General features: G+C 39.7%; 1 protein-coding gene across 2 annotated transcripts; it reads left to right on the forward strand.

Moving 5' to 3' along the window:
* Positions 1 to 27,626, forward strand: LOC143644082 (von Willebrand factor A domain-containing protein 5A-like). Of its 2 annotated transcripts, none has more exons than XM_077112600.1 (18): positions 1 to 118; positions 2,657 to 2,714; positions 2,834 to 3,036; positions 3,328 to 3,550; positions 3,673 to 3,848; positions 4,103 to 4,217; positions 6,301 to 6,470; positions 6,738 to 6,826; positions 7,037 to 7,181; positions 7,569 to 7,648; positions 18,025 to 18,139; positions 18,896 to 19,060; positions 19,350 to 19,450; positions 19,708 to 19,961; positions 22,582 to 22,692; positions 24,686 to 24,816; positions 25,760 to 25,886; positions 26,433 to 27,626. In XM_077112600.1, the coding sequence occupies exons 2-18, from the start codon at positions 2,672 to 2,674 to the stop codon at positions 26,510 to 26,512; spliced, it is 2,328 nt and encodes a 775-aa protein (XP_076968715.1). In that variant the 5' UTR covers positions 1 to 118; positions 2,657 to 2,671; the 3' UTR covers positions 26,513 to 27,626. The 2 variants fall into 2 exon arrangements, with proteins under 2 accessions (XP_076968715.1, XP_076968714.1); XM_077112599.1 differs by lacking the exon at positions 22,582 to 22,692 and adding an exon at positions 22,748 to 22,876 and having other exon boundaries at positions 2 to 118; positions 26,433 to 27,623.
* The last annotated feature ends 176 nt before the right edge of the window (positions 27,627 to 27,802 follow it).

The raw sequence follows: 27,802 nt of genomic DNA on the forward strand, positions 1-27,802 counted from the left end.
GTCATGTGGTCGTTTATTTATCGTCGGTGCCTAAAAGGGGGCGTGCCTTCCTGGAAATTTTGACTGCGGTTGTTTTCTTTCTGCGCTGACTCCAAGAGAATCCCGGCTGCTGGAGAAGGTAAGGGACAAGGCTGCCTGCGCCAGGGCTGGATCCCACCTCCTGCCACGGAGATTCGCCCTTCTGCCTCCCCTTTCGCCTGGCCCCAAATCTCTTGGGGCTTGTTTAGCTGTAAGCCAAGGGATGGGGAATTTATTCCTGCTGTATGATCCCTGGAGAGTTTCTGCAGATTTGGCACTTTAGGGAAATCTTGTGGGGTTTGGAGGGGGTATTTAACCATTTTCTCCTTTCCTTCTTTTCCTCCCCCCCTCTTTTTTTTTTTTTTTTTTTTTTTTTGATGTGGACAATTGGCTTTTTCTTAACTTTATATAATTTTATCTTGTGGAAATGCAGCTTCAAATCCCACTCCCCCAGCTCCCCCGGTTGGATCACAGTCCCTAAGCCCTTCTATATAGCGTGCCTGAAAAGTGAAATCTTAGATTGGGAATATTAACGATGAAATCACTCTCCGTTTCTGTGTAGTCCCTCTCCGCATCCAATCTCCAGCGTCTCCTTGGCTGGATCCGGGTTCCCTGCTCTCGGGCTGCCGTGGGCGGGAGGGTGTGGCCGCTGCCGCCCCGCTGGGCCAGCTTCCTCTCCAATTTATTGTCCTCTGCAGGGTCTGGCTCTGCGAGATGGCGTCTTTTCTCTCCAGCTGCCTCAGATTCAGGTCTATGACCCTGGTCAGCTCATGTGGCTCCTCTTTGCATTCCTGTCGTAGGTGCATTTCTGAAATGCCATCCTGAGAAAACCAATTCTGGCAGAGCAGTTTTTAGAGGGAAGGGTGGAAGCAGAGGAGTGCACTATAGCAAATTTCTCTCAATAAGAGAATTGATTTGGGGGATCCCAGAATATGAATAAGAATCAGGAAATAAGATAGTTTCTTTGTAGGAGACGCCTGCTTGCTTCTTTCTATTCCTCTGGCACCACTTTGGTGCGTCAGGCAAGCCTGAGGCTTTGGCTGCCTAACACAACTCTCCCAGCTGTTTTGCCTTGTGTGAGTCTCTGCCTTACTCCACTTCCTTCTGGTGTTATGAGAAAACAGGCCCAGCTTAATTTCCCAGAGGACTTACCCCAGTCAAGGAATCTGCATGGAAGCCCTTTTCCTAACCATCCTCTCCTCCCTCCACAACCGCATCTGCCCTCTGTTTCTGTCAAATTATGAGCCAATTTACCACACTCAATTCATATCGAACTGCTCAACATAAAAGCAGATGGGTGAAAAGTCTGATTTTATGGTACTGATTTGTGGGAGTGGGGCATAGTGTATAGGAAATACTGTTATCAGTTGAGTAATGGAGGTGGAAATTTCCAGGAATGGGGTAAAAGTGATGTTTTACATAGTGGATGAGTACTTAGGGCTTAGAAATAGTGCATGTGTAAGCCTTCAGAATCCTTGAGGTGAGGATCTTTCCAGGCAATTGCCTTTCCCAAGATCCCTAAGGGAGCACTGGCCCCTAAATTCCGTCCTGTGGGTTGGGATTCTCCTTGTTTCTGCGCATATGAACAAGCAACTTGGCTTAATTTGTCTTCAGCCTTCTCTACACACAAACCAGTCCCGTTTTGGCTCTTAAGGCATATTTTCACTGGTTGGTGCTGGAGATGGCAGCTTAGGTCACACTTTGACAGGGCAGGAAGGGACCAGCGTCAAAGGATCTGGTTCAGAATGGCCAGAGACCGGATTCCAGGAGTCCGTAAGGCCCTAAGGCCAAAGACTCAGCCCAGATTCACCTGTTGACTCTCTGGGTAAAAGAATCAATGTAAAACATAAGCTAGATGTGGAGACTTTATCTCTTTGTTTATTACCAGATCCCATAAAATGGTTGTCTAGCCTATAATAATATTTGTAAGCTATGTTTAGAAGGATCTACTTTAAAATAGAGCACCTGTTGCATATATATTTGTAAATATCAGAATATCTTGGGCAAAGAAATCAAACAGTGGTTTCAATTATGAACCCCACATGAAAAACCACAACAATCTAAAGTTGCAGGGGTTCATTGTGGATCATGCAGATCCACAGATTTCTGAATAGCCTGATCCAAAGTGAACAGCAGCAGAGCTTTATTTAACATTAATGACAATAACGAGAACCATACTCATGGTTGTCATCACTGATTAATTGCCTTCTAAGGGCCGGGCACTGTTGTAGGGACTACATATATTTTAAATCAGTGGGAAGCATAGATCTTGTGGCTATCATGTTGGAAAGAGAATCCCATGTTTCAGCGAGGTGTAGTATGCAATACACTTAAGGAGTAGTATATTAAATTTCCCTTTGCAAAAAGTTGATCCAGTATTTCAACCAGCTTTAGGGTGTCTCAGAGATGTCTTGCTTAGTGGGTACTTCAGAATATTGCAGCTTCCCCATGTGAGCTGGCATTTACCTTACTCCTACTATCAGAATCTTTGTCTTCTTTCCAGACTTCCATCTCCTTCCTAGCTCCAACATTAACTCCCTGAATCTATTCTTAATGCCAGAGAGAAACGCAGAAGAAAAGGGTGTTTGAGTAGTTATCACCCAAAATGTCACTGTGTTCTTGATGTGTCTTTTCACAGAAACCCTGTGCCACCATGGTGCGTCCTTGTGGCCTGCTTACCGGCCTAGAGGAACCAGGTAAGCCTGGTTACGGGGTTACACCTGCCAGTGTAGCTCTGGCGCCTAGCACAATGCATGGCATGCAGGAAGCATTCTGTTAAGATTTGTTGGACTCTTGAACTCTGGTCTATCCCTAGTGCCACTGAAGAGCATCTCTGTGAACTTGTCCATCTGTGAGTTTGTGGCCGGTGTGTCTGCAACTTTAAACTACGAGAATGAGGGTAAAGTTCCTGTGGAGGCCTTCTTTGTGTTTCCGATGGATGAGGACTCAGCTGTCTATAACTTTGAAGCCTTGGTGGATGGGAAGAAAATTGTGGCTGAATTACAGGATAAGATGAAGGTACCTCCTCCTGGCTTGTTTCCTTACCGCATACTCATCAGGACCACTGTCAAAGGAAACTTCACTGAAAATGCTGATGTTAAAAGTTCTTCCATTCCTTTCTAGCTGCTAGTTTCCTAAAACAATTTCAGGAAGGAACTCATTCAGAGGTACTCAGAGTATAGCTGTGACCTTGCCAAGAACAATTCCAGTCCCTCCCACCAGTCTTTCTTTCCTGCACTGCTCATCTCTTCATCACCCATTAGCTTTGATGTCACCTTTCCTTCTTGTCCCTTTCTCTGTTCTCTTTAGGCTCATACTGACTATGAGGATGCCATTTCCCAGGGCCACCAGGCCTTCCTACTGGAGGAGGACATCAGCTCCAGGGATGTCTTCTGCTGCAATGTGGGAAACCTCTACCCAGGGTCCAAGGTGGCACTCACCCTGCACTACGTGCAGGAGCTGCCCCTGCAAGCAGACGGGGCCCTGCGCTACATACTCCCTGCTATCCTGAATCCTCGGTATAGCCTCTTTGGTGAGGAATCTCCCCCTTGGAATACTAATAATGGGTGAATTATAATTGGGGCAATCTGCTTGAGCTTGTGGGGGTGCTATAAATATGGGAAGGGAGACTAGAACTAAGGTGACTTCTTGCAGGACGATCTCGGAGAAGTTGCCTTCACATGAAGACTCCTGTTGTCCCTTTGAAAGACTTGCCCTACACACTAAGCATGGTTGCCACCATCAGTTCCCAGCACGGCATCGAGAAGGTGCAATCCAACTGCTCCTTGAGTCCTCTTGAGTACCTTGGAGATAAGAAGACTGATGCTAAGGTGATTAAAAAAGAGAACACTGTTACTGCTGGTGCCACCTTCCCATCCTTTCCCAATTGTTCTTTAATTTTTCCTTTTGACTCAGAAGAAGTCATACTGCGCCCTCTTTATCCCCGCTTAATGTCCAGAGCCTTCTCTCCTTTTTAACTCCTGCTTCTGACCACGCTTACTCATGGAAGAGGCCTGTTGCCCTCTGTTCTGACTTCAGTTAAGGCAGCAAACAGGGAAGGTTCTAACCTGTGTCCTTTGCTCAGGTTTCCCTGGCCGATGGGCACAAGTTTGATAGTGATGTGGAGCTCCTGATCTACTATTGTGAAGTGCACATGCCCAGTGTGGCCGTGGAGATGGGGAAACCAAAAACGAGACCAGGTACTCAACTTCCCCTCTGGTAGTCATCTAGGAGGTAATTCCAAGGTTTCCCTTCAAATTACTTTTCTTTCCCCCATGTAGAAGTAGAGAAAGCATATCAGTGTGAAACATTGAAATCACTTACACTAGGGCATGCAGAAATGATTAGGTTTAATGAAAAACATGTGGTTGTAAAGTAGAAGCAAATTCAAGTGCATCAGTGGATAACTGGGAAAAGGATATGAGCAAAGAAGTCATGAGAGGAAACACAATTTACAAGTATGTGCAACAATGATCAGTCTTTACAGAAATGGGGAAAAAAAGGTCTTGACAGTTTTACCATTCAAATTGTCAAAGGTTTTCAAATGTGATTTTGCTCATATTTTAAATGGTGAGTTTGGCACTATAATAGATTGCTTGAGGAAAAATAATTTGATATCATCCTTCTGAGAAGAAATGTGGCTCTGTATGTCAAGTAGAAATGTTTGTGGTGGTAATTCCAATTTTGGGAATCTTACCTAAGGAAAGAAACCTAAATATATAGAAAAAATATCTACGAAGATGTTCCATACCACATACCATTTCTTGTCATCAAGGATTAGAAAACAATCAAAATGCCTTACAGTGGCGAAATTCACTATGTTAGCTATACTTATGCATAAGTTATTAAATAATGTATGTTCAAAAATAATATGGAAGAAAGCCTTCCAGAGAGTGTTAAGTAAAAGAAAACTAAATTACACAAACTGGTTACTACTATAAAATAACCTAGCCATTGGGAGAAAAGAAAGACTTTAAAACACAGGAAGTGTGCAAGCAATAATTGTTATTAGATCAAAACTAAGTTTAATTTTTTTAAAAGTATTTCCTTGATTTTCTGAGTCTTCCTTAATACATATATACTTTTTCTTGTCACTACAACTCGTATGACCCATGTCAGCCTGTTGCTATCTTCTGGCCTTGCTGGGCTTTGATGTGACCGGATTGCAGAGCCTGTGATACATGCTTAAGGAATACTGCCACTTCCAGAGTATTGTCTGCATTGGTCAAATGGAAGCACCTTTGTGTCAGTCATGTTCAAAGTTAGATGGCTTGGGTTAGGCTTGTCTATAACTACAACTGCTGCAAAGACAGTTCCCTATAGTTGGTCTTTGATAGGAGGCCAGCTCGCTCCCTCTTAATATTTGGTCAAATTATCTTCATATTTCAGCTCCCAAATTGGAACTCTTGGGTTTGCCCTCACATGTTCAATGCTCTTTCCTCAGGGCAAGGGACCCATGCTAAGGTTGTTAGAGGGACTTCCAGTTTCTACCACAGGTTTGCCATAACCAACTCTGCTTCCATGAAGGGCCCCATGCAGATTTTTCTCTTTTATTCTTCATGACCAAAGAGGGTCAGCAGGGGCAGCCTTTACAGCATCTTGTGAATCCCTTCTGGCATACCCATTTGCACAGAGAAGCAACTGATGGCTCTAAGCAACAGCTTCGCACACTAAAACCATATATGCTTCTGCCAAATGAAGTCTACCACTCCATGATGAAAGGCAAAATATTATTTTTTTAAAAACTTGGAAAGTACTTATTGTATTAAGAACCTGATGTTTAATTTTTAAAAATTAAAATTATATTTTAATATAATAATGTTATACAAATTAAATTTTATTAATCATTTTAAAAAATTATTATTGAGACTTTCACCTCCTTCAAGCCCTAGACTGAGTTCTTTATGTTCATGAGATCGCTTGATCTGTTAAACCCTTGATTTAACAGATGAGAAAACTGAAGCTGTGAAGCAGAACTGCTTGGATTTGAAATACTTTCTGTTACAAATGAGGAAGCTGAGACTCATGGAGGTGAAAATAATTTGAGTCAGGTCTAAAGAATAATAGTGGATATTATATATAGTATATAGTATATATACTATAGTATATACTTACAGATTTGGTGTAAGGATTAAACAGTGTTTTAGATTTGAGCTCTTTCTTAGCTCCCCATTCAACTCTATCAATACTATTGATTCTATCAATCAATACTATTGATTCTTGAGGGCCTTTAGGATTTTTGAATTATTTTTGTCTTATAATGTCATTATCATTTCTGAGTAGAGTCCTTGATGGGAGATCCATCTGCGATGGTGAGTTTCTATCCCAATATCCCGGAAGCCCAGCCACCAATTACCAATGGAGAATTTATCTTCCTCATGGACCGGTCAGGAAGTATGCAGTGTGCCATGAGTAAACGGGAAAAAGGCCGGTCACGCATGGATGTTGCCAAGGTACAACTAACTTCCTTCTTCTGGGTAACATACTCAAGTTATGAATGGATCTCAGGGGTTAAGTTAGTGTCTATCAGAAGCTGTGGGCTGTGCCCCATCTGAGCTACACTTAACGTAGTCAGTCTCAGGTTGGCCTTGGAATATACGGGCCCCAAGGCACAAAGGAGGAAGGTCAAGGTCTGTACCATCAAAAGTTAGATTTGATAGTGTCTGTATGTGCAAGAGAATCTTCTCTCATTCTGTCTCCTCATAATCTCTCAACTTTAGGAAACGCTGGTCTTGCTGCTGAAGAGTTTGCCTTTAGGCTGTTATTTCAACGTCTTTGGATTTGGATCTACCTATGAAGCATTCTTTCAGTGAGTTTCTAGAAAGGCCATAGAGAGTCCAAGAAAATAATTTTAAGACAGGGACTAGATTGTTCAAGGGTTGACTGCAGACTTGACTTTGGCATTGGGGAATTCAGATAAGGTTGTTTACAATAAAAATATTTGCAGAAATGCAGCTTACTACTCAGAATGGTAGAATTGAGGAGCCATCATGTAATTGGATGTGTGTGTTTTTCTCAGGGACAGTGTGAGATACACGCAACATACGATGGAGGAAGCCTTGAGAAAAGTGAAGGTTATGCAGGCAAACCTAGGGGGCACTGAAATCTTGACCCCGCTCCATACCATTTTCAATGGACCCTCCATCTCAGGCCACCCTCTGCAGGTAAGAACTGGAACAGAAATATAGAAGGAGACAGATCTCTGCATAAGAATCTGTGGCCCTGGACTTCAATGCAAGAATATTAAGACATGGTATTTACTTCAGAGAATCTTCTGTCAGATAGTAAAGAAAAAGGATGAGAGGTATTTAATGGAATTCTACTTCCTGGTGCCATAGGAGACTCAGAGTAAGTTTAAAGGAAGGATGGTTCCGGACAGAACATGTAGAACACGGTCCAAGTGACAGTGGCACATTAGGGGCATTGCTGCCTGTCTGGAGAGGCATCAAAGCCCTTGGAACGAGTTAGTTGGGTGTCTTTTGAGAGCAAACCCTGGCTTCTTAAAAACGAACTTGACAAACTCTTGATGAACGTCTTCTTTCTTCCCGTAGCTCTTTGTCTTCACAGATGGCGAAGTTACTGATACATTTACAGTCATTAAAGAAGTGAGGAACAACAGAGACAGGCACAGGTATGAAGAGAATCTTTTCCGGGTGACTGGACCCAAGAGAGAGATCTGATGCCACTTGCATTCTTTATTCCAGTGTTGACATTCTTTGCAGAGGATATAATGATTCAAGAATTTTTATTTTTTACTAGCTGACAAATTTTTATACCATTTTTTTCTCACTACTAAAATATAAAAGCAATTTTCTAGATAACATCAACAACACAATGCAAAATCATTGTCCTTTTATACTCTCTAAACCACAAGGGAAACAAATATTGAATAGTAAGTACTTAAATATATTTATTTTTTTACTACAAATATTTTAATCAAAGTAAAACAAATCAGAACTAAGCAAACCATAAGTATACAGTTCAAGGAATTATCACGCAATGAACACACATTTGAAACCACCATACACTTCAAGAAATAGAGTATTACTAACATCCCTCCATCTCTGACTCTTTCCAGCATGCCCCTTTCCAATCATTACCCACTTCTTTCTCTTCCCTGCTTTGACTTCCTGTATATTTTTGCTTATTTTTGAACTTAAATAAATGAATTATAGAGTACTTTTTTCTGCATATTTTCTTTCCTTTGATAATATCTTCAGAATCATACATATTTGCATGTGGGCATTGTCAGTCTTCATTGTTGTGTAGTATTCCACTACATGGCTGTATGATAATTTATCCACTCTGTTGTTGTACATTTGGTTTGGCTGTTAAGAATAATGCTCCTATGAACAGTCTTATACATGTATTTTTGGCATATATATAAATTTATTTTATGTTGAAATAATTGGTAGTTGTGGAATTTGGGGGGATGTTAGTTTTCCAAGTTATTGCACTAATTTAATTCATATCAGCATTTCTGAGGGTTCCAGTTGCCTCATTTCTTATGCAAAATTTGGTATTATTTGTCTTTTAAAATTGTAATCAATCTCGTGGTTATGTAGTAGTATCTCATGGTTTTAATCTGTATTTTCCTGAATCCTAATGAAGTTGATCATCTTTTGATATTTACTGGCAATTTGGAGGTCTTCTTTTGTAATACACCTTTCAGTCTCTTTCCTATATATTTTTTTTCTGTTAGACTGATTTTTTTTCTTACTGATCTGTAATTCATTCTATGGTCTGGATATAAGCACTTTGTTGACTATATGTGTTAGAAATATATTTTCCTACTCTATGAATGCCTTGTTACCTTCAATAATGGTACCTTTTGTACCATTAAAAATGCTTAATTTTAATTTAGTCGGAAAATCTTTTCCTTTATTGTCAGTGTTTTTTTTATATTTTGTAAACAAACCTTTCCCTACGCAAGGTCATGAAGATAGCTTCTTTTGTTATGTTCTAAAAGTTTTGTTATTTTTTTCTTTTACATTGTGATATACAGTGTATTTCAAATTGATTTTTGTGCATCATTTGTGGTAGGGGTCAGGTTTCAGTTATTTTTTTCCTTGTGAATATCAAATTGATCCAGTGCCAGTTATTGATAACTTTGTTCTTTCTTCAGTAACGTGCAGCATCACCTTTGTCACAAATAAGCATCTGTACTTGTGTAGATTGTTTCTGGGTCTTTTGTCCATTTCATTGGTGTCTTTATCTAGACTTATGCCAGTACAATACCATCTAAATTAGTGTAGCTTGATGATAAATCTTGATTTCCAATAGCGTAAGTCTTCAACTTTATTCTTTTGCAAGATTGCCTTAGTTGTTCTTGGTTCTTGGTATTTGTATTTCAGAAATAACTTGTCAGTTTTTATCAACAAACTCCTGTTGAGATTTTGATTAGAATTGCATTGACTTTATAGATTAATTTTGGGAGAATTCAATATTTACTGTATTGAAGAATCCGATCTATTTATGTGGTATACTTTCCATTTATTTAGGTCTTTATTAGTTTCCTTAAATAATGTTTGTTCCAAGGATTTTATTTTAAAATTTTAAACCTATAGAGAAGTTTCAAGAATATAACAATTAATACTCAAATAGTCTTCACCCAGGTCTACCAGTTGATTTTATAACTATTACTTCATCTCTTTTTTTTTTTTTTTTTTTTATTAATTAAAAAAAGAATTAACAAAACAATTAGAAATCATTTCAATGTACATGTACAATCAGTAATTCTTAATAACATCACATAGTTGCATATTCATCATTTCTTAGTACATTTGCATCGATTTAGAAAAAGAAATAAAAAGACAACAGAATAAGAATTAAAACAATAATAGAAAGAAAAAAAAAACAAAAAAAACAAAAACAAAAAACCTATACCTCACATGCAGCTTCATTCAGTGTTTTAACATAATTGCATTACAATTGGGTAGTATTGTGCTGTCCATTTCTGAGTTTTTATATCCAGTCCCGTTGTACAGTCTGTATCCCTTCATCTCCAATTATCCCTTTCTTTTTTTTTTTTTTTTAATTAACAGAAAAAAAGAAATTAACCCAACATTTAGAGATCATACCATTCTACACATGCAATCATTAATTCTTAACATCATCACATAGCTGCATGATCATCATTTCTTAGTACATTTGCATTGGTTTAGAAGAACTAGCAACATAACCGAAAAAGATATAGAATGTTAATATAGAGAAAAAAATAAAAGTAATAATAGTAAAATCAAAACAAAACAACACAAAACAAAACAAAAACCTATAGCTCAGATGCAGCTTCATTCAGTGTTTTAACATGATTACTTTACAATTAGGTATTATTGTGCTGTCCATTTTTGAGTTTTTGTATCTAGTCCTGTTGCACAGTCTGTATCCCTTCAGCTTCAATTACCCATTGTCTTACCCTGTTTCTAACTCCTGCTGAACTCTGTTACCAATGACATATTTCAAGTTTATTCTCGAATGTCCGTTCACATCAGTGGGACCATACAGTATTTGTCCTTTAGTTTTTGGCTGGATTCACTCAGCATAATATTCTCTAGGTCCATCCATGTTATTACATGGTTCATAAGTTTATCTTGTCTTAAAGCTGCATAATATTCCATCGTATGTATATACCACAGTTTGTTTAGCCACTCTTCTGTTGATGGAGATTTTGGCTGTTTCCATCTTTTGCAATTGTAAATAATGCTGCTATAAACATTGGTGTGCAAATGTCCGTTTGTGTCTTTGCCCTTAAGTCCTTTGAGTAGATACCTAGCAATGGTGTTGCTGGGTCGTATGGCAATTCTATATTCAGCTTTTTGAGGAACCGCCAAACTGCCTTCCACAGTGGTTGCACCCTTTGACATTCCCACCAACAGTGGATAAGTGTGCCTCTTTCTCCGCATCCTCTCCAGCACTTGTCATTTTCTGTTTTGTTGATAATGGCCATTCTGGTGGGTGTGAGATGATATCTCATTGTGGTTTTGATTTGCATTTCTCTAATGGCCAGGGACATTGAGCATCTCTTCATGTGCCTCTTGGCCATCCGTATTTCCTCTTCTGAGAGGTGTCTGTTCAAGTCTTTTTCCCATTTTGTAATTGGGTTGGCTGTCTTTTTGTTGTTGAGATGAACAATCTCTTTATAATTCTGGATACTAGACCTTTATCTGATATATCATTTCCAAATATTGTCTCCCATTGTGAAGGCTGTCTTTCTACTTTCTTGATGAAGTTCTTTGATGCACAAAAGTGTTTAATTTTGAGGAGTTCCCATTTATTTATTTCCTTCTTCAGTGCTCTTGCTTTAGGTTTAAGGTCCATAAAACCGCCTCCAGTTGTAAGATCCATAAGATATCTCCCAACATTTTCCTCTAACTGTTTTATGGACTTAGACCTAATGTTTAGATCTTTGATCCATTTTGAGTTAACTTTTGTATAGGGTGTGAGAGATGGGTCTTCTTTCATTCTTTTGCATATGGATATCCAGTTCTCTAGGCACCATTTATTGAAGAGACTGTTCTGTCCCAGGTGAGTTGGCTTGACTGCCTTATCAAAGATCAAATGTCCATAGATGAGAGGGTCTATATCTGAGCACTCTATTCGATTCCATTGGTCGATATATCTATCTTTATGCCAATACCATGCTGTTTTGACCACTGTGGCTTCATAATATGCCTTAAAGTCAGGCAGCGCGAGACCTCCAGCTTCGTTTTTTTTCCTCAAGATGTTTTTAGCAATTCGGGGCACCCTGCCCTTCCAGATAAATTTGCTTATTGGTTTTTCTATTTCTGAAAAATAAGTTGTTGGGATTTTGATTGGTATTGCATTGAATCTGTAAATCAATTTAGGTAGGATTGACATCTTAACTATATTTAGTCTTCCAATCCATGAACACGGTATGCCCTTCCATCTATTTAGGTCTTCTGTGATTTCTTTTAGCAGTTTTTGTAGTTTTCTTTATATAGGTTTTTTGTCTCTTTAGTTAAATTTATTCCTAGGTATTTTATTCTTTTAGTTGCAATTGTGAATGGGATTCGTTTCTTGATTTCCCCCTCAGCTTGTTCCTTACTAGTGTATAGAAATGCTACAGATTTTTGAATGTTGATCTTGTAACCTGCTACTTTGCTGTACTTTATTAGCTCTAGTAGTTTTGTTGTGGATTTTTCCGGGTTTTCGACGTATAGTATCATATCGTCTGCAAACAGTGATAGTTTTACTTCTTCCTTTCCAATTTTGATGCCTTGTATTTCTTTTTCTTGTCTAATTGCTCTGGCTAGAACCTCCAACACAATGTTGAATAATAGTGGTGATAGTGGACATCCTTGTCTTGTTCCTGATCTTAGGGGAAAGTTTTCAATTTTTCCCCATTGAGGATGATATTAGCTGTGGGTTTTTCATATATTCCCTCTATCATTTTAAGGAAGTTCCCTTGTATTCCTATCTTTTGAAGTGTTTTCAACAGGAAAGGATGTTGAATCTTGTCGAATGCCTTCTCTGCATCAATTGAGATGATCATGTGATTTTTCTGCTTTGATTTGTTGATATGGTGTATTACATTAATTGATTTTCTTATGTTGAACAATCCTTGCATACCTGGGATGAATCCTACTTGGTCATGATGTATAATTCTTTTAATGTGTTGTTGGATACGATTTGCTAGAATTTTATTGAGGATTTTTGCATCTGTATTCATTAGAGAGATTGGTCTGTAGTTTTTTTTTTTGTAATATCTTTGCCTGGTTTTGGTATGAGGGTGATGTTGGCTTCATAGAATGAATTAGGTAGTTTTCCCTCCACTTCGTTTTTTTGAAGAGTTTGAAGAGAATTGGTACTAATTCTTTCTGGAACGTTTGGTAGAATTCACATGTGAAGCCATCTGGTCCTGGACTTTTCTTTTTAGGAAGCTTTTGAATGACTAATTCAATTTCTTTACTTGTGATTGGTTTGTTGAGGTCATCTATGTCTTCTTGAGTCAAAGTTGGTTGTTCATGTCTTTCCAGGAACCCGTCCATTTCCTCTAAATTGTTGTATTTATTAGCGTAAAGTTGTTCATAGTATCCTGTTATTACCTCCTTTATTTCTGTGAGGTCAGTAGTTATGTCTCCTCTTCCATTTCTGATCTTATTTATTTGCATCCTCTCTCTTCTTCTTTTTGTCAATCTTGCTAAGGGCCCATCAATCTTATTGATTTTCTCATAGAACCAACTTCTGGCCTTATTGATATTCTCTATTGTTTTCATGTTTTCAATTTCATTTATTTCTGCTCTAATCTTTGTTATTTCTTTCCTTTTGCTTGCTTTGGGGTTAGCTTGCTGTTCTTTCTCCAGTTCTTCCAAATGGATAGTTAATTCCTGAATTTTTGCCTTTTCTTCTTTTCTGATATAGGCATTTAGAGCAATAAATTTCCCTCTTAGCACTGCCTTTGCTGCGTCCCATAAGTTTTGATATGTTGTGTTTTCATTTTCATTCGCCTCGAGGTATTTGCTAATTTCCCTTGCAATTTCTTCTTTGACCCAGTCGTTGTTTAGGAGTGTGCTGTTGAGCCTCCACGTATTTGTGAATTTTCTGGCACTCTGCCTATTATTGATTTCCAACATCATTCCTTTATGGTCCGAGAAAGTGTTGTGTAAGATTTCAATCTTTTTAAATTTGTTAAGACTTGCTTTGTGACCCAGCATATGGTCTGTCTTTGAGAATGATCCATGAGCACTTGAGAAAAAGGTGTATCCTGCTGTTGTGGGATGTAATGTCCTATAAATGTCTATTAAGTCTAGTTCATTTATAGTAATATTCAGATTCTCTATTTCTTTGTTGATCCTCTGTCTAGATGTTCTGTCCCTTGATGACAGTGGTGAGTTGAAGTCTCCAACTATTATGGTATATGAGTCTATTTCCCTTTTCAGTGTTTGCAGTATATTCCTCACGTATTTTGGGGCATTCTGATTCGGTGCGTAAATATTTATGATTGTTATGTCTTCTTGTTTAATTGTTCCTTTTATTAGTATATAGTGTCCTTCTTTGTCTCTTTTAACTGTTTTACATTTGAAGTCTAATTTGTTGGATATTAGTATAGCCACTCCTGCTCTTTTCTGGTTGTTATTTGCATGAAATATCTTTTCCCAACCTTTCACTTTCAACCTATGTTTATCTTTGGGTCTAAGATGTGTTTCCTGTAGACAGCATATAGAAGGATCCTGTTTTTTAATCCATTCTGCCAATCTATGTCTTTTGATTGGGGAATTCAGTCCATTGACATTTAGTGTTATTACTGTTTGGATAATATTTTCCTCTAACATTTTGCCTTTTGTATTATATATATCATATCTGATTTTCCTTCTTTCTACACTCTTTTCCATATCTCTCTCTTCTGTCTTTTTGTATCTGACTCTAGTGCTCCCTTTAGTATTTCTTGCAGAGCTGGTCTCTTGGTCACAAATTCTTTCAGTGACTTTTTGTCTGAGACAAAAAGTTTTACTTCTCCCTCATTTTTGAAGGATAATTTTGCTGGATATAGGAGTCTTGGTTGGCAGTTTTTCTCTTTTAGTATTTTAAATATATCATCCCACTGTCTTCTAGCTTCCATGGTTTCTGCTGAGAAATCTACACAAAGTCTTATTGGGTTTCCCTTGTATGTAATGGATTGTTTTTCTCTTGCTGCTTTCAAGAACTTCTCTTTCTCTTTGACCTCTGACATTCTAACTAGTAAGTGTCTTGGAGAACGCCTATTTGGGTCTAATCTCTTTGGGGTGCGCTGCACTTCTTGGATCTGTAATTTTAGGTCTTTCATAAGAGTTGGGAAATTTTCAGTGAAAATTTCTTCCATTAGTTTTTCTCCTCCTTTTCCCTTCTCTTCTCCTTCTGGGACACCCACAACACGTATATTTGTGCGGTTCATATTGTCCTTGAGTTCCCTGATACCCTGTTCAAATTTTTCCATTCTTTTCCCGATAGTTTCTGTTTCTTTTTGGGATTCAGATGTTCCATCCTCCAAATCACTAATTCTATCTTCTGTCTCTTTAAATCTATCATTGTAGCTATCCATTATTTTTTCTATGTTTGCTACTTTATCCTTCACTTCCATAAGTTCTGCGATTTGTTTTTTCAGTTTTTCTATTTCTTCTTTATGTTCAGCCCATGTCCTCTTCATGTCCTCCCTCAATTTATCGATTTCATTTTTGAAGAGGTTTTCCATTTCTGTTCGTATATTCAGGATTAGTTGTCTCAGCTCTTGTGTCTCATTTGAGCTATTGGTTTGTTCCTTTGACTGGGCCATATTCTCAATCTTTTGAGCGTGGACAGTTATCTTCTGCTGCTGGCGTCTGGGCATTTATTCAGATTTCTCTTGGTGTTGGACCCAGCAAGGTTGTAATATTTTTCTGTGAAATCTCTGGGTTCTGTTTTTCTTATCCTGCCCAGTAGGTGGCGCTCGTGGCACACGTTTGTCTGCGGGTCCCACCAGTAAAAGGTGCTGTGGGACCTTAAACTTTGGAAAACTCTCGCCGTCCGGGGGGTTCGCTAGCCGAAACGGCTTGAGCCGGCCCGGGGTCCGAACGCAGGGAGGGTTGCTGGTCGCCGCAGCCAGGGAAAGAGCCCGTCCGAATTTCCTAGTCGGCCCTGGGCAACAAGCGTGGCGGGAGGGCGCCAGCGGCAGCGGCCCGCCCGATAGAGTGCACGTTCCCCGGGAGTCACGGGTTTGGAAGGGGCCTCCCCCACCCGTCACCGTTCTCCGCGGCCTGGGGGTTTCCGATCCAATTCTCTCAGTTGGTCCGGGGGCTGCGCGTGGTGTGGGCGCCAGCTGTCTTTGTTTCAGGGGACCGCCTCTCCAATTCTCCCAGCCGGCCCGGGAAGGGGGAAGGGAGTAACTCCGGCCGCTTGCCACCCCGCCCGGTAAGGCCCGCGCGCCTCGGCGATCTCACCCGAGCTGCTTCTCTCAGCCAGCCAGCTGTTCCAGGATGGGGTACGCTGTCTTTTTTTATCTCTGTTGTGGCTTTGGGCGCTTTCTGTATCGTTTCTACTCCCCTAGTAGGTGTCCTGGAGAAGAAACTAAGATCCGCGCGTCTTACTAAGCCGCCATCTTCCAGGAAGTACCGCTCCAGTCTTCAACTATTACTTCATCTCTTTTTGTTTTGTCTGAAACTTTTGAGAGCAAGCCACAGCTATCATAACCCTTCATATAACGATACATATGCATTTATTTTCTAAGACAAAGACCTTCTGCTAAATAACCACAACAAAACCACTAAATTTAAGAATTTTCCATATTCAGTCATCTGTTTTGTACTTGGCACTTGCTTCAAGGGGAAAAGGGACACCAAATGCCAGCCTCACCTCTCTTAGCTTCCCTCCTTTTCCAGGTCTTAAGCCACAGATTCTTATTATCTTGGTAGCCCCTTGCTAATTTTAAACAGACTATTAGAAAATTGTGTACAGCTTTTCTAGTTCTCAACTAATTTGGAATAATTTACTCTATTGCTGCTGTGAACAAAAATCCCCTAGGGTTTTCTGTTTTAAGTAAGAAGGCATACATTTAAGTCCCAGTTCTTATGCTTGCTGACTATATCAGTAAACCACCTGAACTCTCTAAACCTCGAGTTCTCATTTGAAAATGGATGTCATAGTAGTACTTACCTTAGAGATTTACTGTGAGGTTGAAAGAGCATATCTACATAAAGCATTAGGAAATATGCTTGATGCAACATAAATGCTATATAAATTTTTGTTGTTATTGTCTTTGTTATCTTTATTATCAGCATCCACAGGAAGTATTTAAGTGAGTGCAAAGCATATAGTTAGTTAATTAATAAATATTGTTTCATTTTGTCTTTATACATAAAACATTTATAAATGTGCAAAAAAATGCCCTTTGTAAGCTATAAAGAACATAGGCTATAATTCCGGGATATTGTTGGAAATTTAAAGATAGTGGTATCAAGTTGCTGGCAGACTGGGGTCTTTAGTAAGCATTAATGGCAGTTCAGTTACTGTAGTTGAAAGTCTGGTCTTTAGCCCTACAAGTTTAAAGCGTCAATTCTAATGCAGATATCACTAGACTTGGGTAGATGACTCAAACCCACCAAATCTAAAGAGGCTGATGCATTGGCCAGAATTTTAGCATATTAATTAGCAGTGAGAAAGTATAGATTTCCCTGTAACACACTCTGAAAATGCTGGTGTTAGTTTTACAACACATTCTCTGTTTTTATACAGTCCTATTTGAAAAGCCAACTTGTGATCAAAAAGCTATTGCAAATGTAATTAATGCCACTGAATTGTACACTTGAAATTGGTTAAAATGGGAACATTTGAATTATAGATATGTTACCACAATAATGCTTTAAAAAAAAAAAACAAAAACTATTTGACACCCACAGTCCTGGGCAAGGAGAGAAGAGCTCTTCAGGTAGAAGAGCAGGAGGCATCCTTTCCCACCTAAGAAATGTCTTTGCCAGGACAGATAATGGTGCCAGATTAGTGCTAATAAACAAGCTCTGATTATAGTTTCTATCTTTTCCTGACTTTCCTGTTTTCTCATTAGCCCTTTCTTTCAACTGGTTATTGAAATCACTGATGAGGATATAGTCCTATTCTTATTTCTTTTTTTCTTGCTTCTAGAATGAGTATAGTACAGTGGTTTTCCAGGAGGGTCTTGTATTCAGACAGACCTGTGCTCACACGCTTGCTGTGACTAGGTGTGTGATGTTGGACAGATTGTTTCAGTTCTCCAGGCTTCCCTTTGTTTATAAAATGGCATTTGTAAAATGAGTTTTACAAATGCCATTTTATAGTCTTTTAGGAGTCTTGTGATAAATTAGATCATTAAAGTGGTTAGCATAGTTCCTGGAAGGTAGGAGCTGCTCAGTAAATGGTAGTTATTACACCTTTGGTCAAGAAAGAAGACTACCTGTTCATGTATTTTGGAGTGTTATGCATTTTTTAATGTTATGTGTTACTTTTATAACTTCACTCTTCAGAGCCTATCTCTAACCTCTAACCTCTTTTTAACAATTGCAGATGTTTCTCATTTGGGATTGGAGAAGGTGCTTCCACCAGCCTGATAAAAGGCATTGCTCGGGTCGCCGGGGGCACTTCAGAATTTATCAGTAGTAGGAGCAGGATGCAGACCAAGGTGAGGGACAGGCTGTGTCCAGGGGCGTCTGTCCAGATAGTCTGTGGGGAGGGTAGCAAGGACACGAGCAGCAGAGTGCCTCCAAGTTTCATTTTTGTCTATCTCCACGATCTTAGACCCTATGCCTAGTGAAGTTATTGTTGCCCTTATGTGAAAGGGCCTGGTGTGGTTTGTGGAGAAATGGTATCTGGTCCTAGTAAGTGGGAATCCAGAGATGAAGAGCTAAGAGACATAGGGGGCTTTGTGTTTTAGACCAGAGACAGAAAATCTAAGAGGATTGAATGTCACAACTGAGCTTCTAGGGCTGAGATTTAGGACCCCTTTTAGTGCCATATCCTATATTCCATGCCAATGATATGGAGAAAAAGAGAAGGAACAATTGTAATAGGTTCCAATAGATTGGAAGAGGTGGCAAATCGATGTACCATTTGATCAGCAAGCACAAGGGGAAAGCCCCTTCCACCTCTGGTTATGTTTCTAAGTTCCTCTTCCTAGTTAATGCATTTCTTAATTGTTCCCTACTTCTCCAGGGGTCTCAGACATTTCCTCCATTCACATTTATGTCAGTAAATCATTAGGCCTTAGTATTCTCATACATAAAGTAAGAATAATGATGATATCTTCTAGATTAGTGCTAAGAGTTAAGCATTATATATATGGTGTCACTTAGCACCTGGTTCATAAAAAAAGTCAATTAATAGCAGTTATCTTTGCTATTATTGTTTATGTGGTTATTCTGTCCATTCTCCCTGTCAGGCTCTTTTGGCCCTGAAGCGTTCTCTGCAGCCTGTGGTGGAGAATGTGTCTTTGAGCTGGGCTTTGCCTCCAGGTCTGTCTGCTAAAATGCTTTCCCCACAACAGACTGTCATCTTTAAGGGTCAGCGGTTAATCGTCTATGCTCAGTTGACTGGGAGAATGCCGGTGAGTTCCCAACCAGGTTTGTCTCTCTAGTCAGAGTAACTACTGCCCACAGACGCTACCCCAGACAATACAAGTAGATTTGATAAGGGGATTTGGATCTCATCAAGGGATCATACTTTCCAGGAAAAGCCAGCTTGTCCCCATTCCCATCATTTCAGATCTCTGATTTCCTGGGCTATTGGATACCTAGCTAGAAATTTTAATGGGTGGAGCTGGGGAGCTGTTTCAGTCTGATGCTTCTCTTGGAGACCTCTCCCTTCTGTCACTTCTACTCTTCCTTAATTCATAGCTTGAAGAGACGACAGGACAAGTATGTCTCAGATATACACTCCAGGGCAAGAGTTATGAGAATAAGGTGACATTTTATTTACATCCCAAGCATGATGCCAAGTAAGAATTTACAGTTTCCCTTTGCCATTTTCTTTCTTTTTTTACCCTCTGCCATCCTAGTAGCTTGGTTTCTTTTTCTTAATTCTGGGCTCATTTGTTTCCCCACAGTCACACCTCCTTCTAACCCACCCAATTCTTCTCTCTCCCTTTCTCTGGCTTTTTTTCCCCTTCTGCCATCCTTAACTTTTGAGGAACTTGGAGTGAATGGCACATGGGTATTTTTCCATAAGTCACGGGGTTTTTTTTTTAAATTTCAGCTTCACCATTCACCGCCTTGCTGCCAAATCCTTGCTCCAAGTCAAGGACATGGGTTTCAGGGAGACTCCAGCAAATGACAAAAAAGAAGTACTGAAGATCAGCACTGAGTGTGGAGTCATAAGTTCACACACAGCTTTCATTGCCATCAACAAGACCCTCAACAAGCCAGTTCAGGGGCCCCTGGCCCGTAGGGACATTCCAAGGCCAATTCTGTTGGGTTCTGCCAGTGTAATGCCAAGATTTTATGGAAGTGGTGAGTTTTGTGCCATTCAGACTCATGTAGCATGGATTGTGAAGCACATTATTTAAAGGAAAAGGTTATAAAAGGTCTTTAAGTTGTTTTTTTCTCCCTTGCTCTTCCACATCTAAGATTTCTGCTGGTATTAATAAAATGTTCTGTCCTGGGGAGCTAGATTATATCCCACTGGCAGAAGATTTAAATTAATACAAGGAAGAGACAAGAAAACATTAAAATGTAGAAAGCGAATATTAACACTGACTAGCCAAATGTTGAATCTGAATCTGATATACCCTTCTGATGCAGATAGTTAAGGTTCACGCAGTTGCCTTTGAAGAACCTGGGAGTGGTAGAGAATGGTACAGATGGCCAGGACAGTCTCAGGCATAAGCCAAGCGGGCTTAATAATATATAAGATTAAGGTCTTGAGGTTTGTGGTCAAGAGAGGAAATTCTCTAGACAAGATTCTAGAGGAAATAGATAATGGTACTTCTGGGGGCAGGCTTCAGGAGAGTCCCATTATCATTCATGCAATGTTCATTTCATTACACATTTAACTACATTAGCACCAATTATATATGAGTTATTGTTCTTATCATTGGAGAAGCATGGTGAAAAAAATACAGTTCCTGTCCCCAAGAAGATTATAATCTGAGGGTGGAAGAGGAAGGGAGAGGACTGCAAACAGAGGAACAGATTTTCAAGGAAGTATAAAAAGTACTACAATATAGGCAAGACTAGGATATGTGAGAGCATGTAGGAGAGTATCAAAGACTTTAGGGAGGGGAGTGGATAGCAAAGAATTCTTCCCCAAATAGGTGACAGCTGTACTGAAACTTGAAGGCTTAGAAAGGTTATCCTGGCAAGGAGCAGGGAAAAAAGAATTTTAAATATCAGAATCAGCATGTGCAAAAACCCAGATATAAGAACAAATAAAGAGTGATATAAGTGATATAGGTGTTTTAGTTTGGCTGGTGCTTAGTTTTAATTTGCCTTTATAATGCAGAATTAATATGAGAATTAAGGAAGTCAAGGGTCATTGAGTTAGGCTATTGACATGTTACATTCCTTTAGAAGCCCCATGAACCAGATCTTCAACAATCTTAAGTGAATCATGAGAAAAGACCAAGAAGTTGGTAAATGAGGCTGATGAAGATCATGATAGTTAACACTTGCGTTGACTTATTACTTTGTACCAGGCCTTGTTCTAAGAACTTTATATATTTTAGATAATTACACTTCACAATGATACTCTGATTTAGTTAATGTCATTATCTCTATTTTACACTTAACTGTACTAAAGGGTTGGGCCATATTTGGGGAGAGATTGAAAGAATTTCAATAGGGATTTGATGTCATCAACATTGTGTTTCATAAGCATCACCCCTCTGCCAATTGGAAGAATGGTTTGAAGAGAAGCAGAACTTCTAGGGAAACTAGATAGCAAGTTACTGTATTAAACTGGGGAAAAGAGGAAGTAATCTAAACCAAGGCACTATCAGTGAATATACAAAGAAAGGACCACATGTGACAGATTATCAAGTGGTCAATTTAGTTACTGATGGAATGTGGAGATGGAAGTCGTCGAGGATGATACCCCAATTTATGGTTTGGACAACTGGGTGAATGATGATACCATTTATCTCAAAGGAGAACAAAAGAATAAGAGCTAGTTTAAGAAGGAGAACATTGAGTTCTTTTAAAAGCATTTTGTACTTTGGCTTAAAAGGGGAAAGAATAGAGGGTGATATCTACAGAGGAGATTGTGGAGTTGAGATGGGTTTTTGCATGTTCTCTCTTTAAAAACAAAAAAATCAGAATGGGAGAGATACATGTAAGTTGCAACGCTAATTGGAAAGTACCAGTAGAGAGAGCTGAAAATATTGGGAAAAAATAAGAGTTGATTGATAAGGATATGTTAAAGTAGAGAGAATGAAATCTCAAACAGTAGTGGAAGGATTAGCCTTCAGTCGGACCAGTGACATTCTTCCACTTTTACCAGGAAATGAAAGAAAGGTATGGGATTAGATTTAGCCTTGAGATCACTTAAGACAATGGCAGGATTTACACTGGAGCTTTTAGATATTTCAGTGCATGATGGGAAATAACAGAGACTGAAGATGACAGCAGTGAAGATGTGTGGGATGTAACCCAAGTGAGGGTTGGAAAGCAATGTTCTGAATGTTTGATTAGGTATTGAAGAGGTTGCTAACCCCAACTCCCTGTCCTGAGAATTTGGAATGTGGTAAATTGGGCAAAAAGAATTTGAGAGGGATTTAGGGAGAATAGTTCTTTGGAGTACTAATTATATTTAAGACAGATAGTTGTAAGAAGAATCCTATGATGAGATGGAAGATACAGGGAAGCTGGTTTACTGTATATCAGTGCTTCCAGAAGAAAGGAACTCAGAGGGGTTCAGAGGGCAAGTTCATTATGTGGGATGTTGGTTCATGGGAGAAGAGGAATGACACAATATAGGTGGTGATGAAACTGATATGGATGGGAGAGTATGTGTCTCAGATTAAAGTAGGGCCCATTCCCTACTCTAGAGAATAAAGGTGCTTCAGTATCAAATGTCTGTTTTGGCATCTTTCAGTTTATGCAAAAGCCTCATCCACCTATTTTATGCCTGCAGGACAGCCTATGAGGTACACTCCTTTTTACCCAGACATTTATCAGAAGAGTGGCGGCGAAGACTCAAATAATCGCTATAGGTTGATGAGTAACAGGGAACTATACACTCTAGGTGAGCATCTTTCCAATAGCTTTTTCTCACCAGTGTTTGTCTGTCACACGTATAGGACTAGGCAAACCCCGTGCTCTTGGTGTCAGGCAAAAGAAGAAATGCATGTCTCCCAAAGAGACCTCCCCAGAGATGGGAAGGACTCATACTTCCATGGATGAGACCAACTTGGAAACTCACCATACAGGTGAGGGAGTCCTCAATTTGCTTTTCTGACCTATGGCCACTGAAGAACGAATCTGTAGCACTCTGCTATCTTGTGGCTTTCTCTACCTAGCAGGTAATTCATTTGAAAACCATCTGGCAGAGGGTGAGGTTTGTCCAGCTCTTGATTTGCCAGGGACAGCCCAACTTATTTAGTCTACAGTATCAGACACTGAAACCTGTGATTCCAGGGGAATCTGGTTTGAGAACTAGTTAAACAAACTACCTTTGCTGTCTCACTTCACACGGTTTGCCTCCAGACTGGGGCCCTTCCCCTGCAGGACGTTGTTGTTACCTTATTAGCCCCCTGTTGTACTGGCTCTGCTTTTACAGCTTGAGTTAGAAAGTGGATTTTCATGATGCTGTCTGATGACTTTCTCTTGGTCACCAATGGGTATTCCTTAGTCATTGCCTTGTATTCTAAGCAGCTGGGCTTCTTAGATGCACACTAAATTGAGTCAAAGTACATTTTGCTGCTAATGGGGGCCTTGTCTATTAAAATGGGCTTAAATTTAGGCAAATTCTGGTATCTCTGATCATTATAGCAAGAGTTTGTAGTGTACAATTGTTACTTGTTTAAAAATTCTCTTTGCTTCTTAATCTTGATTTACTCATTTTTTTCATTTCTTAGGCTGCTAGTTAAGGAGAGAACTTCAAGGTATAAGGAACATTCACTTCTATGTGCTACCACTTACTTTGTGAATGCAAGCAATTCAATTCACTTCTCAGAGCCTGAGTTCCCTCAACTGGACCCCTCCTCACCTCCTAGGGTTGTCATGAGGAGCTTCATACTCTTGTCCATAGAGCAGTTTCTTAGTTTCTGTTGGTTTTCTACCTTGTAACTTGCAACTCAGAAGACTTCTGCTCTGAGCCTTCTCACTTATGAAACCTCTCATTTCTTTTGCGAGTATAAAGAAAAACTGCCATTGGTATTATTCTGCTGGTTTTTGTGAATTGATGATAGCAGCTACTATTCGTAGAGAGATATTTAGGAGCCAACCTCTCTTCTCGGTACTTTACATGCTTTCATATGCATTAGCCATTTTTGTCTCTAATTTATAGTGAAGAGACTGAGGTTTCCGTTGGTTAGATATTTTTTGCACTTCAAGTAAGTTGGCACAACTGACATTCATATTGAGATTTTTGAAATTCGAAGCCTTAGTTTTTTGTTGTTTGTTTTTTGCTGTTATTTCCTATTAAGGTAAACCTGTTTCTCTAGTTATAATTTCTCTTATCTATCAATTTCTTAGTTGTTCTAAGTTCATCACCCCATGTGATAAGTGGTCAAGCACAAAGTACTTCCTGAGAGAATTATGTGATCTTTAAGCAAATTTCATACCACTAATATTAGATACTAGACTATTTGCTAAGGAAGACTACTTCTTTTATATCTGCTTTCTTTTGAAATTTTTAATAATTTGGATTCAAGCTCTATTTGTCTAGAATTTTAAAATATAACCCAAGTTTTAAAATCCACATAAACTGGACTGGATATGCCTTTTTAACCTCATCATTCTGTGAGTCCTGCAGTGTCCCTAGTATACCGTACCTTTCCCTTGTTGCTGTGTTTTGACGTCCAGCTCCGCTGGAGTCAATATATCACTTGGATTACCTACTTCATGACAGAGAAAATGCATATCTACTAGGGGAAAGAATGAGGGAGATCTTGGTAGGACTGGCTTAGCACTGCTCTCTTACTTGGCTCTCAATTCTGCAGCCTTTCTCACATATGCTAAGGGAGTAGTAGATTCATGATTTTCTGTCCTCTCTCTCTTTTTTTTTCTACCCAAAGTTTTTGAAGAGAATCATCTTGTGCAGTTGATTGCCCTCCAAAAGGCAGATGGTTCCTGGGATCTGAATGAAGGTCTGGCTGTGGTCCTGGGTATGAGTGTGGAAGACCTACTGGCAGCACTTCCATTCAAGGTGGGATTCCAAGGAGACAAAGGAGTGTGCATGCTTTTAAGAGGTGGGGTCAGTGATGGGAATTGGAGGAATCAAAACCCACTTGAGGAAAGAGAATTTAGGGGGTCATAGACTATTTCCTAATAATTGGAGGTTGAAAGTTTTTCTAGTTCTGTTAGAGCAGAAAGAACCAGGACTTAGGGAGCAACCACTATGAGTTGATGGTTTAGGGTTGATGGATGACAAAGAGAAAGCAAAAATCCTCTTCCACTTTAATTATATCCCCTGTTAATCTTTGTTACAAGAACTAATATTTACTGTGCACTTACTCTGTGCTAGTCACTGTGCCAAGCCATTGACATTCATTATCATAGTTAACCCTTATAGCAATTAAGTAAGTAGATCCTATTAGTGTGACTAAGCTGTATTCAAATCTAGAACTCTCTTTGGAGTTTATGTTATTGCTCCTCTTCATACTAAAGAACGTGATCTAGGCATCAGCAAAATTAATTGACGCCACATGAGGGTAAATGTTAATAGGGACCTCTTAATTATTTTAAATAGTTAAGTTGCTGATAAGGAAACATTACATTCCAGAATTTCCAGGTAACTTGCTAAAACATTTACTAATCATTGAGAAATTATTAACTATGGGACAGGTGCCCAAAATCTTAAAGGTAAGTGTCATTCTGAATTTTTCAAATATGGAAGGAGATTGAATAAATTCCAGATATTCTAAAACTGTGTTGTCCCACACAGTAGTCACTAATCACATTTGACTGCTGAGTACTTGAAATGTGGCTTATGCTTGCAAGCAGTAGATGGAGGTGAAGAGAAGTCAGGTAATTTCATTTACCAGCAATTGCGGGGCAGTGAGTGAGAAGGGAGTGAAGCGTTTGCATCTGCCCTGAGGTGCTTCTGACCCAACTTGGAGGTTTCAGGGAATTCTCTCTCCATTGTACAGGATTACGATTCTTCAAGCTGGGCCACCATCCTGGCTGTGCTCTGGCTGAATGCCAATGGTCAGGACCTGAAGTGTGAGTGGGAGCTGCTGGAAAATAAGGCTGTGAACTGGATTCGCACCCATGCTGGTAGGTCCTAAGACCCTTATGCTTTCCCTCTTAGGAATCCAGCCACCCTCCTAGTCACTGAGCCTCAAGGCCTGGGGAGGGTGACTAAGAGAAAGCATCCCCATGGATTCTGAAAACCCTGGAAGGGAGCTTTTTGGGTCCCTGAGCTACTTCGTTCCTTGAAAAGCATGGGTGTGAGAGTGAAACTTTAGAATTGGGGGAGAGTAAAGATGGAGATCCCCATTCATCATAAAGATGGAGAGGGGCTTGGATGGGGGCCATGAAGTGTGAGAAGGACAAGTGGAATTTATTTCTTACCATCTCAATGTTAGACTGGAGTTGGAGCACTCACTCCTGGGTGTTAATTAACTCATTGCTGCTGAGTATTTTTGAGCCAGAGAAGCCTAACGGAGAATCTGGGCAGTAGGAAGAGAAAAATCAGCAGTATTGAGGAAAGAGAGAGACAGGACAGGGGGGAAATAGTCGGGGGTGTGATGGAGACAGGAAGAATGGTATCTCCTCTCACTGCTGTCCCTTGCTTCCTAATTCACTCCTTCCTCATTACAGGTACCCTCCTGAGGGAGCTTGTGAGGGCAGGTATTGGCCTCCTGAAGACAAAAATGGATCTTTCCATCCTTCGACTCTGAGGATATCATCCAGAAACACAAGTGCCTCTTCTGGGCTTCTGCCTCTTCCTTTACTCTCTTCTGTTGCAGTGTGCTTTTGTGTTTCTTACCCATGCTATCCATTTTCTGTCATAAAAGTAAAGGATTTCCACCTACATTCCCTCTCTCTTCAAGCGTGTCCCCTCAGGCAAGTGTTGTTGGCCCCAGAACATGCTCCCTTTCTTGGAGAAGTCCAAAGCATTCATCGATAGCAATGTTCCTTCCAGGGTTTTCAGAGTGACAACAGACATAGCAGGTGACATGGACTCCAGAGTAAAGGTTACAGCATCTGTATTAGGGAGGACCTGAGTTGGAGAACTCTCTATATCATATTTGTTTATTCATTGTTTATATTAAATACTTACCAAGACCAGCCTGGTTTGCCCTGAAGTTTTCCATTTTTAAATAGGGGGAGGATTTGGAGGAGAGGTCGAAAGCAAATATCAGGATCAATGTAACCACAAGATCACACTCAAGGGGTCCACGTGGGAGCTGGCACTTTTTGGGATCTTCTTGACTGTATTTACATGGAGCTTTGGTAGACTTTTCTACATGATTTTCCTCATGTTGAGTTGACTTATAGCTGTTGGTGACAGATGCTTCTTCTTAATCATTAAAGACCTTAGTAAGAGGGCTAAAATGGAATCCTCAGGCCTACGCTGAGCCCCTGAGTCCTCTAAGCCTGACTCTGATCTAATGTAATAAAGAGAAGAATGAGTTTAAAGGCAGTTTTGCCTGAGAACTGAACCTGAATCACACATCTGATATGGAAAAATGGAGAGCCCTATTCATGAACTCTTGATTTCTATGTACCATATCCCTATTCTAATGGAAATTACCCCATTTGATGAGCTGTCCCCTAGAATACTGATATATCAATATAAGAATACTACTCCTACTGCACTTTGTTGAATCTGACTTTATATAAATTCATTCTCTCAGCCTGCGTTGGTTTTATTATCCTTCATTTACCATGATAACTTTCCTTATAACCTCATTGCTCACACTGTATCCTGACCCCAAATCTTCTCTTGTAGGCTGGTTTCCTTCCTTCTATGAGGCGTGAAAATGTTCCTGATCATAAAAACCACCATTAGAATCCTGGCCCTAAGCCTAAATAATTATGTGATGTTGGACAAGTGGTTTAACCCATGTGTAAAACTAAAGGGTTGGACTAGAGCTCTGTTAACCCTTTTCAACTTAAATCCTCAGGAAGACACACTCAAGTACAGGATGGCCTGGGTCTGAGTTCCTTCAGACTGCTGAGCTTTC

This window comes from Tamandua tetradactyla, chromosome 8 (assembly GCF_023851605.1).
Source record: "Tamandua tetradactyla isolate mTamTet1 chromosome 8, mTamTet1.pri, whole genome shotgun sequence".
Taxonomy (NCBI): Eukaryota; Metazoa; Chordata; class Mammalia; order Pilosa; family Myrmecophagidae; genus Tamandua; species Tamandua tetradactyla.